General features: G+C 38.0%; 1 protein-coding gene across 3 annotated transcripts in view; it reads left to right on the forward strand.

Annotated features, from left to right (window-relative positions):
• Pdlim5 (PDZ and LIM domain 5) overlaps nt 1-20,966 on the forward strand; it is a 158,867-nt gene that overhangs the window by 105,607 nt on the left and 32,294 nt on the right. For 2 of the 3 annotated variants that reach the window (XM_028760397.1, XM_028760399.1), the window contains exon 8: nt 12,545-12,720. In XM_028760397.1, coding sequence (XP_028616230.1) covers nt 12,545-12,720 — 176 coding nt within the window. The remainder of the gene's footprint in view (nt 1-12,544; nt 12,721-20,966) is intronic. The other variant, XM_028760398.1, reaches the window with a different exon arrangement.

Raw genomic sequence — 20,966 nt, forward strand, 5'->3', positions numbered from 1 at the left:
GGTATATTACCTTTCAATCTTTGACATTAGATTCTAAGAGCTTCATAAATAACAATCCTGAAAAACAAACAAACAAGTAGCCAAGAAATTACTGTGCATTGTTGTACTTTTGGATCAGGGATTGTTACATTGCACATTGAACATCTTGCTTTAGTTGCAGACCTCATAGATTTGCAGTGACCCAGGCTCACACTTAGTTCATCTGGCCCTCCGTATCTGTGGGTCCTCATCCATAAATCCACCCAAGTATGGAGCTAAACTTTTTTCCGCCTAGATTGTGTTAGACTTTTATTCCTAGCCATTCTCTACACAATCCCACACCTATTTCCATAGCATTTCTGTAGTGTTTGGCTTTATAAGTAGTAGTCTAGGACAAGTACCAGTGCCCTGAACCTGTGGTTGTAGTTACATAGGATGGTGAGAGAGGAGAATGGGATGTTTAGGGTGAGCTTGGGTAGCAGAAGACGACCTTGGCCTAAAGTAGAAAAAGTCCAGCAAAGGCATATGAAGTCTTTGTGGCACTCACTTTTCAGATGCTAGATCATAGGAGAACGAGAACGCTGGCTGGCAAAGCGTAGAAGAACAGTGTGACAAGAAATGCAAAGGGGGTTTCAGTTTACTGTGCAGCTTATAAATGGCAGCATGATTCGCCATATGAAAGAGAAGGCTGAGGTCGGTACACACTAGTTAGGGATTCCCATTTATTTACGTTCCTTAGCATAAGCCATTTTTCTCAGTTCATCAGTCTCTTACCTTCCTCACTAAGGTTCGTGGATAACAGCCTTTACATTCCAGACTGCACTGTCTCATGGTCTCATCTCTGCGTTCCCAGCTCTGGCTATAGCACCTGTCTCAGTCCTCTCCTCTTTGCCTCATCCTACAGTTGTTCCCAGTTACCTCAGTGATGGTATGCTCAATCACCGAATACCTGACTTACTAAATACTTTGACGCATTTCACTTCTGGGATATGCTTTTCCCTTACTAACTTTAAGTCTTGGAATGTGACGGCCATGGAATCCAAATTTCCATGTAATGTGCACAAAATCTAGATTTTAAGCACTCTTACTAACGCTCTTACTTCCTGATTTCTATCAGCCTTTTCACAGAACAAACTTGGGTTGTTTCTAAAGGCAGCATCATTTCTAACTCTCTCTCTCATCCTCCGATATTTCTACAGTCCAACTCTTCCTCTAAAGCACAACACTACCTCCACAACCAAAAGGCATAGAGGTTAGAGCTGGAGGAATAGCATTTGTGAGTGCTGTCTGAGGTGGGAGTTAGCTGGATTAGAACGACAGAAAGGGTGAAGTAGGAGCCTAGGAAAGGATGGAGGAGCAAGAAGAGAAGCACAGGGCGATTCTTTGTTCAGTCTTCTTGGAGGAAGAAGCTCCAGCAGGTGACCTTTTGAGGAGAACTTTCACAGGGAACAGTAGTTTGCACAAATGTCTCATAGTACACTGGTGAATTGTAAAGCGTGTTCAGAATTTTAGATGTTGTTCTAAACAGCAAGTACACACTGAAGTTTGTCATATAAAGGATGATAGGAAAAAATATTTTAAGGCACTTTGACTAAAACAAGACAGGAGTAGATTAGACAAAATTTGGTAATAGTTAAGAAAAAAAGAAAACAGATACTTGTTACACTACTGGTAAAAGTCTAGGTGGAAAATGGATAGTGGCTATGTTACGGAGCAGGAGAATGGGTTCAAGGTGAACTAGTAGGGGTGTGGAACTGGAACCAGAGGTCACGATGGAGATATTGTAGGTAAAGGTTTTTTTCTAGTTTCTGATAATAGTATGGCCAGCAATGCAATAGTATACTCATTTTGGGCAAACAAGTTAATTTTGATATGAGATACACACAAAAATAATCTAAGTGTACATTCACAGCACAGTCTGCTATTGATAGATCACTGAGGCAGAGACAGTGTTACATTGCTTTTTAAAGATGTGAAAGAGTATTATGTCGTTCTACACATTTTTCTGATCTAGCAGTGACCTGAGAGAAGGAGTAGCCAACGAAATTCTGATCTGGCAAATAGTAGGGTTGTAGTACTGAAAACAAGAGATGGTCAGTTAAATCAGATACTGAGACTGGGTAATAGATGATTCCCTGTGTGGGGTATCAGCAGTGCCAAGCTCATGGAAACAAAGTAGAGTTGTAGAGTGGGTGAGTGTTGTGGACTTGCAAGATGAAAACATTTAAAATTGGTTCATAATGTTTTTTATTTAACAATACTGAACCATATGTTTAAATAACAGTAGCACATTTTATGTTTTGTATTTTTTAACCACAATAAAAACATGATAGATACAAATTATCAATCCAATTTAGTCATAAAGAAGTCATTAGTGACCTTGACAAAAATATGGGTATATTGGGGCTAAAGTGTGACAAGTGGTGAGTACACAGTTATTTCAGTTTGACTGAAAGGGGCATAAGAAATAGAAGATGAAAGTAGCTGCCAGTGTTGAAGATGTCTTTAAAAGAACTCCTGGCATTTTGAAGGGCACATATATATAATACCTGGTGCAGGAGGAGAGCTCAGTAGAGGTGCTTGAGAGAGAGGAAGGAGCTGGAGCCAGCCGAAGGATCCTAGACAGCTGTGTAGCGTGGAGGCCGGAAAGCATCCTCCTCCTCTGATCCTGCAGAATGGGGAGATGGTTGTGACCGATGGGCCTAGATAGATTATTAATATGGGTGCAGATGGAAACACTTAGGCATGGTTGCAAAGAAAAGCACAGCCCACAAATAACTCTTTGTTCATTTTTCCTGAGAAAAGCAGCCAAAGGCTGCAAGCCTGGTTCTGCAGGTATATCTGGGAAGCAAAAACTTGAGACCTTTCTTGTGGAAACCGAAAGCTTAGCTAAGCAGCAGTCAAGGAAGAAAGTTCGACTGCTCTGGATGTGCGCTAAGAGGAATGAATGTTAGGAAATGTCAGGATGAGAATACATGTTGATGTCTGCTCCATATTAGAGGTTTTTATCATAAATCTTGCCTTTTTACAAACTGGCTAAGTAACAAATAGGTAATCATGTAAACTTGTCTTTTAACAAACTGGCTAAGTAACAAATAGATAATCATGTAAACTAGTCTTTTAACAAACTGGCTAAGTAACAAATAGGTAATCATGTAAACTAGTCTTTTAACAAACTGGCTAAGTAACAAATAGATAATCATTTAAACTAGTCTTTTAACAAACTGGCTAAGTAACAAATAGGTAAACATGGAACATTTCCCAAGTGTATTGTTCAGAACTTGAGAAATCTAGCTTTTAAAAGTATTATGTAAATTTTATAAATTTTAATCCTCAAGTATTTCCAGTCAGCATAGCTTCTAGAAGCATCAGAAGACTTCTTCAACCCAACTTTTCACAAATAAACTCTGATTATTAATTAGCATGTAAATAATTAAGATCCTTTATAGCTCTCTTAAAATACAGGGGCTTGTTATGATATAAAACACATTCTATGTATGTGTTTTTGAACCCGAGTCATTTCTTTGATCATGTGTCCTTTCCTAGACAATGTCATTTGCTTAGCTGGACTGTGATATGTCTTTAGAGCTGCAAATGTTTTAAGACAAACACATACACATTATCATGAGCTCTGTATTTGAAAACAGGAAGCTTCACTAATTCAGTCAGTAAATATGTAAGTATTATATTTAATTTTGTATATGTCTATATCATGGATTCTGATTTCAGGAAAATATTTGTTTCGTGAGAGAGTCTGACTTTAAACAAATTAGTCACCCAAAGAGTACAATATAATAATAACACATTGCATGCAAGAAAGTACAAAGTGCCATGAACACATGTAACAGTGACAATATCACCGAGGAGGTACCTTTAAACTTGAGTTGAGAAGGATGCTTAGAAATTAATCAAGTGAGGTGTGATACAGAGACGTAATGGAAAACAGAAGTAGCAGAATTTGGTCTGTTTCAAGAAGAAACGAGAACGCTAGAGAGAGGAGGCGCTCAGGGAGAAGAGCTAGAAGAGTCAGCTATGCATACATCAGTGCTGAAAGATCAAGTGTGTCAAAGGTTTGTACTTTAAAGGGCAGGATGATAGCTATGTGCTATTCTCTTTCTCTGGGACAAAGCTCAACAGCTCCACACCTTTGTACCCTTTTTTTCTTTTTCCTTTATTTTCTTATTTTCCTTTTTGGCTTTCTAAATGTCCACATCAGAAACACATTGAATTTTGTGGGTAATATAATATGCCATAATTACTCAGCTCTCCACATACTAGTAATAGACAGACAGACGTAAATGAATGAGCTTAAGAGTATCCCAATAAAACTTTATATATACATAATAAAATATGATGCCATGTGCTTTGCATGAGGGAAATCATGGTAAATATTCTTAGTTTTGTAAAAATAACTTTGTAAAAATATGGAAACCGTTTTTAGATTGTAGTCTTCGTAAAGTAAGATGGTGGCTGTTTTTGGTCATTGGGCTGAAGTTTACTAATGTGCTGTATAATTTTGTTTAGCTTTGTCTGTACCTCTCATGATACTTTATTTCTATAGGGCAGTTTCTCAAGTTGTTGCAATTTTTCAGCACTTTAATAAATGACCAATTCTAAATAAAAAATGGCAATACAAATGTTCCTTTTCTATTTATTTACCTTAAATATACACTTTCCATATAAGAACCAGTGTAATATGGCTGACCAATTTCATTTTTCCATATATATGGGCTTTTAAGAAAATGGGCAATTTTGTGTTTTTCTTGTTAAATCTTCCCAATGTTACATTTGCTGCTTGTTTGCTTTGAAACCAACACTTTACTGTTTCTGTCTTTTCTTTACATGGTAACATTTCTTCTAAATTTAATGTTGTATCCTAAAAAAAATTGACATAGATTTTTTTAAAAAAAAAAACAGTGAAAAGTAAATGACAACAAAACATGAAAGTAGGAGAGAGATTTGGAAAAGAGGAATACAAGCAGATTCTGGGAGGACGTTGATCAAAGAACATCTTTATAATGTGTATTTATATAAATTGTAAAATGTTAAGAAGGGATGTGTAGCAATTGAGAATATCAGTACAATAAATTGTATGCAAGTGTTATTATAAATTTAATTACTTTAAAAAAAAAAACACCGCAGCTGCTTGCAACTGTTGGTTGTATGTATACCACTCCTATGATTTCAGATCTACAGAAATGGAATACATTACCCAAACCAGTGGAAATAGGAAGGGAAGACTTGGTCCAAATTCCATGTGACTTGTATAATATGTGAAATGTTGACACCTTATTAAGTTCTTGGAGTATAAGTTTTTTAAAGTAATTCAAAGCCGCGTAATCAGTGAATGGGAATTTCCAGCCACCTTTCCCTTTAAGTATAATCTCTTATCACATGGGTTTAGCCATGCTGAGTGATTGGGGAGAAGAGCCTATATTTGGTGTTGAGGGGGCCAGTATTGGATTTGGTTTGTAGATACAGATAGAAATAAGAACCAATTAGTCTGTTCCTAGATGTGAATTACTGACACTTAAATGACAGTATGCATGGCAAACATGGTCTCGACTTTACATTAATTTTTGTTTTTTACTTCTGAAAACTTTGGTTTTACAGTTCTCTGGAAGACCTACTTAAGAACGGTGCACACCCACCTCCAGCTCCCCAGCTGTTAAATGTCCCTAGTCAAGTGGCCACAGTTTCTAAGGGAGCAGCCACTTACTCTAGGTAGAGTTCTTTTTCCATCTCAGTGCTGGTGATGAATCTAACTACTAAACTCACTGAAAATGGGAGCACGGTTGTGGATGAAGGAGCTAATGTCATTAACAGACATACTTAGCCTCAGAACACTGCTTTAGTCTGCTTTTATAATCTATGAATATAGAATATACTGTGGTTTAGTTTTTAACTTCTAATAACAGAATGAAGAAGTCTGTGTCTTTTGTTTATTCAATTGGAGATATGTTAAATTAGCTCCCTGAGTTTGGTTTAAGTCTGCTCTTGAGTTCAGTCATTTACCTCTGAGAGAAGAGAGGCAGAGATCTCATGTCCTAGACATGCGTAGGCGATAGAGGAGAAGTTTACTAGCTGCAAGACATTGATAGTCCTTACATTTTTTTTTTTATTATTCTTTTAACCATAGGAGGGAAGAACTTCATTCATTTCCTCTTTTCCTGGACTTTAGAATGTCTTACTGTTGCATATGTAGCTGACTGTTTTAAACTTTGTCTCTATTTTTTATTCACCATCACTTTTCCTCAATAGTAACGGTTGACTCAAGGACAGGGATGACTGAGAAACCCACACATTGAATTTCTTGGTAACTGCTCTTCACCGTAGCACTCACATGTCCTCCCTGCACTAAAAGCATCTTCATTTTCCCTCTTTCTTTTTTTTTACTAACTCTTCATAGCAGGTGTTAAAACTTAGCCATACTGTTCTGATTACAGATACATAGATCACCTCTGTTTCTATGTAATATGTTGAAACTGACTTCCTATAGTTTCCTCAGTCTTCTGTCCGTTATTTATATAAATACATCAGTGGAGTTGAGATCTTAATAACCTTTGTGGGATTTGCCTCGTCATGTGTTGGAGGTGGCCATTGTCACAACCTTTTAAGCCAAAAAGTAGTTATTGGGCTATAGTGATGTTATCATTAGTAACTTATATCTAATGAGAAAGGTAAAAGAAGATAGTCTAATACCATGTTGTTAGACTATCCTATTTAATTAGAAAAAATTCCAATTAAACCTTGGTCACCAGATTTGAGAGTACTGTATTTCTATTGCTAGAATGTAAATTCCTACCCAGGTATTTTGCTATTTGTAAAAATAATTATTTTAAGTCATAAGAACACTTCTGAATGAGAAATTTTATCTCATTTAAAAATCTTACACAGCTAAGTCAAAATAGGAATGGGGGCTTTTGCAGAGAAGATTATGCTTTGGTTTTTGTTTGGTATGCTTAAGATATTCTTAAGGAGTTTTATTTTTGCAAAGGTTCTTACCATCCAGAATAACTCAACTTATCTTATTTTAAAGTTATTTCTTGTTCATGTTAATAAATACTATTGCTTCTGAACATGTAGTCAGTTCTGCTTCTAAAACCACTTCTTATTAAAATGCCATTCCGTTGGTGTATGTCTACTTTCAGACAGCATTGCTTATATAAAGACTTTCATAGGAAAGCCCCCTTATCTCTGCTTATAGAAACACAGCTTTTATTTTCAGATTCATTTTCTTCTTAGTTGCGTAGGTATCACTCTTCTAATATGTGATATATAATTCTGATGTAGTTGACATTACATTGGACTTGGTGAAAACCAGTCAGTTTTAGGTAGGGTAGACTTATGCATTAAATGTCTGAAATTTCAGATATAAGTGACCTAAACAACTGTCACCGCTTTGCATGACTCACCTTGATGTCTAAATGCTAATCTATAATGGGCGCTGACTTGAGTCTATTCTGCTGCCTTTTCTTGCTTTTATTTTTCCTTTCCCCTGTCTTTTTTTTCCTATCAGTGTAAGCAGCTCTACAAGAACTGTAGAAGGTTCTTTGGAAGGTTTTGGAAACTTTTCTGCCTTCTCCTCTCCTGCTAGATACAGTGCTGTAGTTGTCAGTGGTGCGGCTGCCACTGTGTCTGCTGCTCTTGCTGCAAAAACCAGGTAGAATTCTGTGTGCAGTGCATGTCTGTGGTCCCAGCATCTCCCAGTGTCTGACAGGTCACTGAGAGAACTGCCGTGTCTAGAAGCAGGGTTTTGTAATGAACTCCCCCTTGTGTTGTATGCATTTCACACAGGTTGTAAGTAAATCCATGAGCTCGGAGGAGAATGTTCTTGACAAGCAGCCGTGGCTCTGTTTTCACAGCTGTACCTTATGAGTGTCCCTCAGTTGTGCTCATTGAGTAGTATGTCCTTACAGACCTTAGAGTTTACCACTGTCAGTTGTATTTGAGGCTGAGTCAGGTAAAAAGTAAATTTCCGACAATGCTATTGTATTCCACAACATTGGTAAATTAAAGCCTAATTACTCCCCGGAACAGCACTTCTATGTGCTTTGTTTCTATATTATTTCTATCACATTTATAGGTTTAAATGCTTTTGAAAGTTAGCCTTGCATCTGACTATAGTAACAATTTCCTTAGTTGCTTTTGGTTTTTGAGACATGGCCTCTTTGCATAGCTCTAGGTGTCTGAGGAACTCACTTTATAGACCAGGCTGTTTTAAATCAAACTCACAGAAACAAAGATCTGCCTGACTCTGCCTTTCAAGTACTGTGATTAAAGGTGTGTGCCATCCTGCCCAACCAAATTTCATCAATTCTATATAAATGAGTATAATAATACAATGAATTAATGGTGTTTCTATTCACCTTCCCCACTCCTTTGCACTTCTCTCTCTTCCTCCTCCCTATCTCTCTCTCACTCCTAAATGAAATGTCTCAGATCCTAGGTGAAAACCCGCTAGCTTTCTTTTGCGGACACTGCAAGTATTCACTGACGCTCTTCTCTGGATGCTTGCCAGGCTCTCCGGCCCTGAAACCTCCCAGTCCCTTCTGGATGCACTTTGCATCAGCACTGTTTCCAAGCCTCTAGCTCTTTCCTGTCTTCAGTCCTCTGAGCAGTCAAGTGGCTCTCTCCGTGTTAAGAAGAGCAGGTACCATGGGAGGGAGCATGGCATGTGGAAGTTTGTTTCCTCTAACAACATATTATGATGTAACAGGCCAGATAAAGAGTTGTAGAACTGACGTGACCAGTTTTGAATTAGGAGCAGTTTCAATGTAGTGCCCACGCACATGCATGCTCTCTCATTTGCCTATCAGATCACCTTCTAATCCTTCATGGTGTCTTTACTAGCACTCCTGATGCTTGGTGTGAAGTCATGAATAATGGTGCCAATATTTAAACTGTAGTGGAATCCAGACTTTTATCACATGGCTATAGCTCTAGTAGCATAGTCAAATGATGACTAAGCCATGCATTTTCAAAAGATGAAGAATAATATCATTATTATAGCTGACTACTATCTTATAATCCATACACATGGGAATTTTACTTGAAAAGTTACTTAATTTTTACTCTATGTGCTAAGTGCATGTGTTGAGCTTTATATTACTGTGACAGCATATATGAGATAAGCAGTCCGTGTGGAGATAAGGATTACTGTGGCTCCTGCCTTGGGGTTTCAGTGCGTGGTTGCCTGGCTCCATTGCTTTTGTGCCTGTGGGACGGAAAGCATCATGATCAGGACCATATTAAGAGCTGAGCTACTTAACCTCACAGTGGCAGGAAAGGAAGGAAAAGGGCAAGGCTGGGTCTCCATCCCCCCGTAAAGGTACACTGCCCATTACCTGACTGCCTCCTAGTGGTGCTCACCTCCTCAAGGGTTTTCCACTTCCTATAGTGCCATAGGCAACCACTTAAGCCATTCCAGACCCAAACTGTAGAGATTCAGAAACAAAAACAAAATATTAATGGCTAGCCCGAAAGTTACTAAGCATAATACAGGTATAAAAATACCCCAGAGTTGGCTAAATGTGTAATCTCAGTGAGTCAACTAGAGGACATACTTTGTGACAAATGTAAAATCAGTAGAAAGTAAACGGCTGCCACTGTAGCTCGTAGTGGTGTGCTGTAATGAGCTGTTAGGTTCCGCGGCTACCCAGCATTATAGAGGTTCTCATTATGCTACACTACAGTTCTATTACTTGTTAGTAATGTATTTAAGCTGGCAGCAGGGAGAACAGACCATCGCTAAGGGAAAAAAATTGAAAGCGTTTAAATCTTGGGTTCTTGAGTGTAGTTGGACGACACTTTAGGAACAGGATGGAATGTTCTGTGAATCTACTCCCTCAGCATTCCTTGGCTCATAGTCACACAGTATGCCTGCAGCTCCAGTCTGAAAGAAGCTCTCTAGAGACCCTGGGAGAGGGAACATTAGTAGTCTCCACTTTGCCTTTTATCAACAGCGATACAGACACCACATACTTTGATATTTGAGACCGGGTATAGAGCTAAGAGCATGGCTCAGTGGAATGCTTGTTTAAGAATTGGGAATCTGGGTTCTGTTTCTATCACTGGAAAGTAAATACAATCTACATAAGTACATATGACTTAGTTTTTTATAGCTTCTTTATAGTGTGCCTCAAATCCTTAATGTTTGAAGAGTAAGTTTAAAATTTAAGTATTATGTGCCATTGGTGAAAGAATTTATATAAACCCTTGTATAAAAAATACAACCTAAATTAAAACATGTTAGCCTATAATAATCTTCATAAGACTTTTAACATAATTGAAATAATTGTAATTTAAAATTCTAGCTCAGATTATAATCTAGGATGGAAACTATATCTATAAGTAAATTGTTATGTGAAATATAATTTATTAATCCTATTTACTAATATTATTACCATTGAACTACATAATTAGAATGTAGGTAGACACAATCATCAGCGCCATTTTCAATACATAACTCAGTGTTGAGGATTATACAAGTACTTTATGAGCAATACCTAGAATTTTAGTTTATGCTTATTATAACTCTGGAAGAAAGGCAATATATTTGTACTGTTTAAAAATGAAGAAATTTACCAAGGTTAAGTGATATACTCCTAGCAGGGCAGAGTTTACATCCTCAAGTAATGTACAATATAGCAAAGTTATATATGAAATTTACAGTTTTTAAAATAGCCATCATAAGTGAATGTAAATTTATATGCCAGATATTAATAAATAATAATAAATAAGTGGAATTACACGTGTCTCTACTTGCAGCAGCTTGAGGAGTTAAATGTAGAACAGTGTGTGATAACTGCTTATCATAGAGCACAGCACTAAGTGGGTACTTTTAGTTCTTTTGTTAAGCACAGGTAGGATTTGGATGCTTGCGAAAGGAAGGTGTTGAAGGGAACCTGCTGTACAAAGTCTGCCTGGAAAGAAAAGTAAAGTGTAGAACAGAGAGTAAGGATGTCCAGAATCTGTAGTTTCTGTGACACAGCAGGAGAGCTGATTTAGACCTATAGATTACAGCCATGTCTCTGGCTGAGTGCTGAACTGTAACTCAGTTCTCCTGTCTCTTATTGGCCACTCCCATTTAGAGTTCCCCTCTTCTGCCTAAGTGCCTTTCAGGTGACACAGAGCTTTCAGTATGTAAGGCACAGAATTTTTCCTTTTAATGGTTTTCCATATTAGGATTGCATTCTTTATTACTGAACCACATTCATCTCACTGCAGATTGGGTTTATGAGTAGTACACAACAGGTAACCATATAGAACCAGCCCATGTAAATGTGCAAGGTTGCCAAAGCCACTCAAGGTTTTTCATACCTTGGGCCATGTACTATTCCTACTTTCAGCACCCAGATTCACTTGTCTTGGCAATAGATTCCCGTCATCAAGTTTACTGACTCATAAGTTTGGAAGATATCCTGGAAGTCAATTTTAATTTCTTCAGATGATTAAATGGCAATAATTTGGACTCCAGTATTACTGGATTTTACTTTTGTATATAAGCTCTTTTCTATTTTGTGTAATATACATGAGTAATTTAATCTCAGAATAAGAAGTTCCCATATATAGTGTCTTAAGTCTAATTTATTTGTAATAGGTAAATATGTTGAATATAGATAATTGTATTGTTTCAGTATGTTTATTAGCCTTTCATATGTTAAGCTCACATTCTATGCCCTAAATAGGCTAAGCATCTTATATTTAATTATTCTGCTTAAACTACATGGGGTTTTTATCACCAAAGTATTAATGACCTTATTTAAAGTTTAGATAATAGGCTCTAGAAGCAAAATAATCACCTATCGGAATTGAGAAGAGATAATGGTAACTGAATCTCTTCTTTCCTGGTGTTACGAACCTAGAACACTGGACATTCTACAAGACTGGAGATACTGTCTCTTTGTTACACTGTCCGGCATATGGGATGTCTAAGCACTACTGAATGGGTGAAAGACTGTGCAGTGGGAAATGGTGACTGCAAGGTGTCAGGGAAACAGATCATGAAGTCCCAGAAGAATGTGTAAAAAGAGCAATGTTGATACTGTTTCATACAGGTTATTAAAGATACTCCAGCAACTAATGCTCTTGATCTGATGGCTCTTTTGAAACGTTAACTAGGAATGGAGAGAGAAAATTCACTGTGAGGATTGGTTTTATAACTTATTATAGACTATTTGAAAATAACTTCTATCATACAGAAAAAAATATTAACTGCTTTTTCTTCTTAACAAAGGGAAGTCCTTCATGATCTCAGAATTATTTGTGTATTATTTGCCTGTAAAGTAGCAGACTTCCTTATGGCATTTGCATTTATACTTGCTTTGCTGATTTCCTTTGCTCTTCTCTAACTCCCCACCTCCACTCTCCTCGACAGTGTTCCACTTTCACTTAACGTCACGTGTTCTCTTCTCCCAACCCACTCTCGGAGTTTTCTTTTTTAAAAATAAAAGTTCACCGATATTTTGTTTTCCTTAAAGCTCTAATGGATTTGGAGACACAAGACTCATTGCTGAATTAGATTGATCCCCTTACCACAGCTGTTCCCTTCCTTTCCTTACAGTAGCACCCAGGAGCCTTCTCAGCCATCCTTGTCATCTGGAGCTTCACCTCTGAGCACATCTGAGGCCCCAGGTTCAAGCAGGCCAGCGGTGGCAGGCCTCAAGTCTGCTGCTGCTTTCAAGCCTGTAGGATCCACCAGTGTCAAGTCACCAAGCTGGCAGCGTCCAAACCAAGCAGGTATTTCCAAAGAAATCCCTCACTCTTAGCTTTTCTAGATTTTGAAAATGTATTCTAGCATGTCCAATAGAATTTGTTTGTGAAAACCATTCTCAATGATTTAAGATTTAGGAAGAACTATAAGGAATATCAGTGACTTCTTTGCTCTTCAGAATGTCTCAGCATCATCTTCTGTGCCTCATATGTGCCTTTGCTTGTTCTGGAGGTAAAACAGGAGGAGAAAGGAGCACAGAGTACTAGAAAGAGGGAATTTAAATACTGACATAACACCTCAGAAGACAGCTGAATTCTCAGTCACCTCTATAGATAAGAACTTCAAATACAATTATTCATTGCTCTGACCCTCAGTCTTCTGATGTATAGAATTCAGGAATTCTAAAGCAGCTACTGTTTCTCCAACATAAGCAGCATCTATGGGTATGACAGAGGAGCTGTGCTAGGAGTAGGCAAGTAGCTTAGTCGGTCACATCCTTACACATTAGCCAGAAGGTCTGAGTCTGGGCCCTAGAACTTGTGTAAAAAACCCTGCAGACCTGTATGTGCTTATATATAGTTCAAACATGGGGATGCAGAACCAGAAAGATCCCCAGTGCTCCAAAGCCTGCCAACCTGGCCTACTCAGCGAGCCCCAGGCAAGTAAGAGACCCTGTCTCATAAAACTAGGCAGATGGCATCTGGGAGTCAACCACAAGGTTGGCCTCAGTCTTTTATAGCACATGTGCACAGACACACAGACAGACACAGACACAGACACACACAGACACAGACACACACACACACACAACCTCTGTTAAAAGGATGGGACTACACCTTGGGACTCACCATCCCCAAGTTCAGCTTTGCATCTTCTTGGTGTTTTCCCTACTCCTGGATAGTGTGTCATCTAAGTTCCTTACACTACCTGGCCATTGATTATCTGCTATCTTGTGTCTGATGATCTCCAGTATCCTCAAGCCCCTTGAAGTGCTTGCTATGTCCTGTTAACATTTCAAATTCAGTGTGCCTGGGAATGTGAGTTCCTGCTTGGGGAATAGGATGTACTCTCTGATCAGCAGCAGATTATGACCCTTGGACCACACTCCTCCTTCTCACAGTAAGCAATACCATCAGGCTCTCCGATAGAGTATGTGTCAGCCTGTTCTCTCCTTTGCTATAGGAGCTATTGCTTTGGTTCAGGCCCTCATCAGTGTGTTGTTGATTATTTCATGTCATAGTGGTGTTTGTTACATCCTGTTGATTCTGTGGAGAGGCTTGAAGAACAGTTGTCCCTCAATATGCATGGAAGAATGACTCAAGGCTCACTTGCAGATGCACAAATCCCTTATTGAAAATGACTTAATATTTATGTTCCCTGGTGGGGTCTTGTTTGTCATTCGTTGGCCATATTTTCTAAATAGCCAGAATCCTATTCAGAAAGTCCTTATGTCTATGTCTTTAGTGTACTCCCTGCTTTTTCAGTTAACCAAGAGCAGTTTCCACAGTTTCGTGCACAAGACTAACTCTAGATTGGGCCCATCCATCTCTATTCCATACTTGTTTCAAAAGAGGCTCTGGGATGCTGCCACCATTTAGCAGGTTGCCAGGAATGGGCACACTATTTTTGTCAGTGGTGTAGCCACTAATTAAGTTGACCAAAACCCAGTGGGTAATCCCCAATCCGTGCTCATGCATACCACGCTTAAGACTCAGTGAGTCACCAAAGCATGTGCACAGCCTTGCTTACCTTAAACGGTCCATAGGTTACCTACCTACTTAATATAATTTAAGTGATAGGTAAATATTACTATATTGTATTGTTGAGTAGATATGATGTGAAATAGAAGTTTGTAGGTGGTTAGTACACACTTCTTTTTTCCCTCAAGTACTTTTTATCCAATATAGAAACTCCAGACTGGAGGGCTGGCTGTATCTGTGTTTTGAGGGAAAGAAGATAAGGCATTACATATACAATAAACCTCTTTAGAAGAATTAGACTGCTATCTTATTTCTAAATCAAAATGTTCAGACTGGCCTCTGACACTTGTGTGCCATTGCCATAGCAAGACCTCTTCCCTTGGGAGGAAGATCAAGATAAAACATAGCCATATTGAGTTATTTCCATTTACTTCAAGCCCTTGTATTGTGACAGGGACTCTCTCTAGTTATCTTCCATGTGCATTAATACCAAAGTAATTTTTGAGAAAAAAATGGCTTTGATGTAATTAGAATGTGACAAGACAGTGTCTTATAAGATAAAAAGCACTTAATTCCTAAGGTCAAAGCTGAAGTGCTGACAGAAACTATAGCTGGTGATTAGGCAATTCAGAAACTCCTAATAAAATATTCTTCTCTAAGTAAAATAATTGCCGGGGAAAACACTACATTAAAACTACCACAAGAGGGTGATAGAGTCCTTTCTTCTCTGAGTCTTAAGAGAATAATCAAATCAGGTAAACAGCAACTATACTCATGACCCATATGCTTAATATTTAAAACATGATATTTTTGTAGAAACTATAGATAATTTAATATGTGAAATATAACCTGGTAATATACATATCATAAAACAGTATTGTCAAACAAAAATTTTTTTCTGTTGTGAAATTGTAATTCAATTGCATCATGACCCTTTACTCAAAATAGAAAATACTTTTGAGACAATGCTATTACCTTAGTCTGATGACCTAAAAATGAACATTTAATGTTTTCTTACTAGACAGATGCTAATTAATTTACATTATGTTGTAGAATTGAAAAAATCTTTAATTCCCAGGCTCTTATGTTTCTATTATACTGCACCTGGAAATACATCACTTAAAAGAGCAAAATGACACTCCTTTAGAATGTACAGTTAGTAGTTGACATTTCTAAGAGATTCCTAATGAAGATTTGAAAGTCCTTTTTAATTAGGACATGGCTGGTGGTTTCTTGATGGTTTCACAGTTCACCTGTGAAAGCAGCAGTGCAGGTCAAAGGGCAGCAAAACCTGACTGTGCAGGTCACTAGGCCACCATGACTCACACAGCATGAAAGTCAGGGACATGGCTACTGCCCCACTAAGAGCTTCACACTTGTTTTTCTAGTTAGTTTATAGCTTTGCTTTAGTATCCACAAAGGAAAGAAAAGCAGACTTGATCTAAGTATTTTAAAATAACTCCAATAGTTATCTGGAAGAGAGAGTCAGAATGAGCAAGTTCCAGTCTGTGATCAACTTAGTTGACTCTGAAGTCAGTGTAATAGCTTGGAGATAGCATTTATTTAGCTTTATTTTGTTGGGACATATTTGTCAATCTTTATGGAGTACAGTGTGATAATTTGGCACATATATACATTGTTTGACGATAGAATCAGTAGTAAGTACTTCTATTTCTTCAAAAACAAAAAAGTATTTTATTGTGTTAGAACTCTGTACTCTTGTATGTGTCCATCATGCCCCCAAATGGAATAGAATGGTGCAGAACATTCCAGAGGATTTTGATGTGCTATTTAAAAATGCTGTGAGAATTGTCATTTTATAAACATGATTCATGATATACCTACATAAGAAAATGTGGGAATGTTCAAAGGCTAGCACACACAGATATGCTTTGGATCAAAAGGTGAGGAAGTGTGTTTCTTACTGTGCTGTGTAGTGTAGAAAATACTGTGAAAGACTTGATTTTAAATATATATATTGTACTTTTTGGTAATTGAATTAGTAATGCAATTTTAAATGAAAGGCTAAAAAGCTAAAAAAAAAAAAGAAAAACCTTACCAAAAAGGTTTTGTGAAATTATAAGACCTTCTAGTGTATTCTAAGCCTGTCTTTCACTTCTGTAAATCTCCTGAAGTTCTGCCTTTATTAGATGTTTCTCTTGTGGTGTTATAGAGCTTATATATAGTATACAATATATCATATAGTATATACTATACTATATATCATATAGTATATAGTTGTATATAGTATTCCAGCACCTTCCAGGGTACAGTGATGCTAGACTATATGGCAACCAGGAATTGAGTGTGTGTGTAGGAGCATTAGAGTTCAAACTAGACTGTGTTTTTCTATATATTCATATAGTTGAATGTATACCTCATCGCCACTGCCACTTCATTTCATCATTAAACACTTGCCAGCTGATCACAAAAAAGATAACTATTTTGAGATGCAAAATGTTTAAAATTTATAGACTAGATGAAAATTGTAAGATAGAAAAGTAGTGAGACAGCTAACCACTGACCTGATCAAGGGGTTCCCAATGGCAGAGTTAGAAGGAGCTGAAGGAACTGAAAGGGTTTGCAGCCCCATGAGGAGAGCAACAATACCAACCAACCAGAGCTCCTAGGGTCTAAGCCACCAGCCTGGGAGCACATAGGGAGGGACCCATGACTCCAGCTGTATATGTAGGGGAGGATGGCCTTGTTGGGCATACGTGGGAGAGGAGGTCCTTGGTCCCATGATGGCTGGACGCCGAGTGTGGGGGAATTCGAGGGTGGGTAGGTGGAATGGGGGGGTAGGTGGGGGCACATCCTTATAGAAGCAGGAGGAAGGGGGATGGGATGGGGGTTCCTGGGGGGAAGGGATGAAGTAAGGGGATAACATCTGAAATGTAAATAAAATATCCAATAAAAAAAAAGAAAAGTAGTGAGAATTCAAGTTGAGTTTTGAACAAGTCAGCAGTACTAGTGCCGACTTCCCTCATGCCTGTGTAACACGACTGTCACAAATAACATGTGATGACCTCTTTAGAAACAGTGACTTGATCTAGGGAGGTACATAAAAATGGAAATTTTTCTTGTTATTTGTCAGAACTGGGATTATTTTTTTTTCTTAAGACCGATATTGAATTCACTTTTGTTTGCTTGAATAGCTGGGGATGAATCCCTGGGCATCATCCATACCAGGCATGCGCTGTACCACCAAGCTCTATTCTACAGCCTCAGTATTCATGTATCTACTAAAATCCTACTCATATAAAATTTTATATTATAGGCTTCATATTATAAATAAATAATAAGTGGCTAGGTGGGTATTTTTAAACCTTTGTAAATTTAATGGTAATGGTTTAAAAATATATATCTGTTTTTGTAGGTGACCTAATTTGCTATGTAATCGTTTTTCTACATTCCTAGTAAGTTATGAATACCAGATTAGGTAAACTTAACTCACTAGATACAAATACGTGTATAAAAATATTGCTGTCTTACCAAATATTGTAAAACATATTTTTCATGAAGGCACAGAGGGCCATTTTGTGTTGGAATACATTAATTAGCTTAATCAAACACAAAATGCAAATGATGAATTTGCTAGAATAGAAGCAGTGCCTTACTACGTCAGGCTCCACTGTTCATTGAACTCAGTGGTGTGGTGGTGGTGGCTCTGGCGTAAATAATGTGTATCCCACTGGGTCTAAGTTCTACAGGGCTACCCTTTTCAGTTTTATGTTTCCGGTTTTTCAAGAAGGGTCTTGTTGTATGACTCTAACAGTCGTCAAACTCGTGATCCTTCTGCCTCCACCTCCCTAGCAGCTATGATTATCGATTTGTATCACTGTGCCCACTCTGAGGCTAACCTTTTGAGTCTACAATTTCTTGGTTAAAATAAGGATCTTAAAGTACCCCTGTAGTTGTTGTCAACGTATACTCTGGGATATTGATGTCCTTAGAAGATAAAACAGGAAGGGTTCAGATTCCACCCTTTGTCATTGTCATCACAGTACCAAGAACTTATACTGTTGGGAGCCAGCAAGATGGATGTCACAGAACTTCCCTGTGTGCGGGTAGTGTAGCTTCTTACTGGGGCCTTCAGTGAGTTTCCTCCTCACCTCCACTATCTTCTGCAGCCTCATTTCGTAAGCTTGCTTCATGTTTCAAGTTCAGTCCTGTGGAAGTTGCTAGCCTTCTCTATTCGCACATCTCCAAGCCTTGTACAGGCTGCTCTTGTGTAAAGTACTTGGCCTGCCCTCCACTTGTAACTCCTCTGGTCAAACACCTTTACCACCTGCTTAGGACAGTTTCATTGAGCCTCCAGCTGGGCACTTATTCTTTCTCCATGGTCCGTACAACTGTGGCAATGTCTTTACCATAGAATTTGTTATGTTCATTTTAATTGTTTTTATAGACCTTGAAGGGTGTGGCCAAGGTTTACCATACCAATCCTTGCTTTAGAGTACCTGCCTGGTATGTGCTAGTTTCTTTGGTAAATGTTAGTGAGTGAGTCTATAGACCAAAAGCCTCGTTTTGAAGCCTTTTATGAAATTTTGGGGACACAACATTCATTTGTCATCATGTTGTTCAGTCTTCTTGGGCTTCAGGTTTCTTTAAGTGTTACTGAACAAAGGTGAAAGCAGTGTCTGACAAAGCAGCTATTTACAAATCCCAAAGCACTAAGGACAAGGCCATGCTGCTAGTCTTGTGAAGCATTAAATTAAGAGTTAAAGGAGGTGAATGTAACGAATACTGTAATTACTGGCTGCCCTCTAAATCCAGTAATTGAAAATATTAGCAATTCTGTAACCATGACCCGATTTTCTTTCTCTAAAAAAATAAGGAAATCATTGTAACCAAGGGACCAAACAGTGGAGCGCAGTGGGGATATTAGGGATGTGGGCTCATCTTACTTTGGATAGTAAATTTGAGCACAAAGCACCAGTATATTGCATAGAAATCAGCAACAGATGTACACAGAAAAGCTAACTCTGATTACAGGGCCCAGGACATCAGACGTGGAGCCCTGCATCAGCAGAAAGGGAGCAAAAAACACTTGAATAAAGAGTTCAACTTGGAGGTGAAAAATATATTTGCTTATGGTGGAGTTTTCTTTTGTTCAGGAATGAGAATTTTTGTTTATGCATACATACGTATCAAAAAAGAAACCCAATGAACCTCAAGAGTTTGATTTCTTAAAGGAAGTGCAAGTTGTTTGGGATGTTATAGTGACAAGAGAGAAAGTAGGATTAGTGGATTAGTGGGGGCCTGGTCAGTGAGTGCATAGAGCATATCATAGTGTGGGCTTGCTTCTGAAAAGAAGCTATTAGAAAATCTGTAATCTGTGTAGGAGCAGAGTCATATTGGCTCTATTGAAAGATCAGTACATCCTTAATGTGTTTAACAGACCATGCTGATTTCTCTGTAGTGATTAAGGCTGGAGTCCAGAACCCCATGTTAGAGGTTATAGAGGTGTTCTAGCATAGAGGTAGTGATGGCAGATACCAATCACCTTAGGCACTGGTGGAAGCAATGGAGAGAGTTCTGGCGAGAACAGACCTGTGACCTTCTTAGCATCTTTACCTGAATCAGGTGCTGCTTTAACCACTGTTTTCCTCGGGTAGGTATTGTGATACAGAACTTAGGTATCACATTCTAAAACATTGTCAGAGGGATCACATATGTGATCAAGTACATAGCTTAGAGAAAAAAAATTCAACCTATTTCCAACCCTACACTCCATATCCAGGAATCTACCTGCATAGACTTAGTCAGCCTAGGACTTAAAATGGTACAGGGAGAAAAAAAAATGAATCTGAACTGAAAATACACATTTTCCCTTGTCATCATTTTCTTAACAGAACAATGTAACAACTACTGTATGACATTTGCAGTGCATTAGTTACTCTAAAGATCTGAGATAGTTTAAAAATATAAGATGTGCTTAGGTTATATTCAACTACAATGCCTACCATATAAAGGGCTTGTACATCTGAAGATTTGAGTATCTAGGGAGGGTTCTCAAACAGATCTCTCATGGACACTAAAGGTGTATAATTAGTTTTAGACAACTGATACCATGGCTAAGACAAGCAGTTGCCTATATATTTAGTTTTTAATGTGATGTGTCAAGTTACAACATATAAATCTGAATTGGTTGTACCTTGCACTTCACTCAAAATAAAGTGAAGGTTACTTTTTTTGATGGCCTGATTTATGCAATTTCCCTTTTGCTTATTTATTTCTCACAATAAACATTTCCTTCTCATTTTCAAAACCTTTGATGGAATCTATAAATGATAATAAATTTACTCACATTGTATATCTTTCATAGATACCTTTCCCCAAATTTCTTTCCTTCAGTCATTGAACAGTATATGAATTAATATCCTATTGGCATTTTCTGTAGGTAAAAGAGCCATTAAAATTGAAATGTTTTGAGGTTTTATGTCTTAGGATTTCTATTGCTGTGCAAAGCACTATGAGGAAAGCAACTTAGAGGAAAGTGTTTCTTCACCTTATACTTCCACATGACAGCCGTCATTGGAGGAAGTCAGGACAGGAACTCAAACAGGGCA

Source organism: Grammomys surdaster, unplaced genomic scaffold (assembly GCF_004785775.1).
Source record: "Grammomys surdaster isolate TR1022 unplaced genomic scaffold, NIH_TR_1.0 126531, whole genome shotgun sequence".
NCBI classification, from domain to species: Eukaryota; Metazoa; Chordata; class Mammalia; order Rodentia; family Muridae; genus Grammomys; species Grammomys surdaster.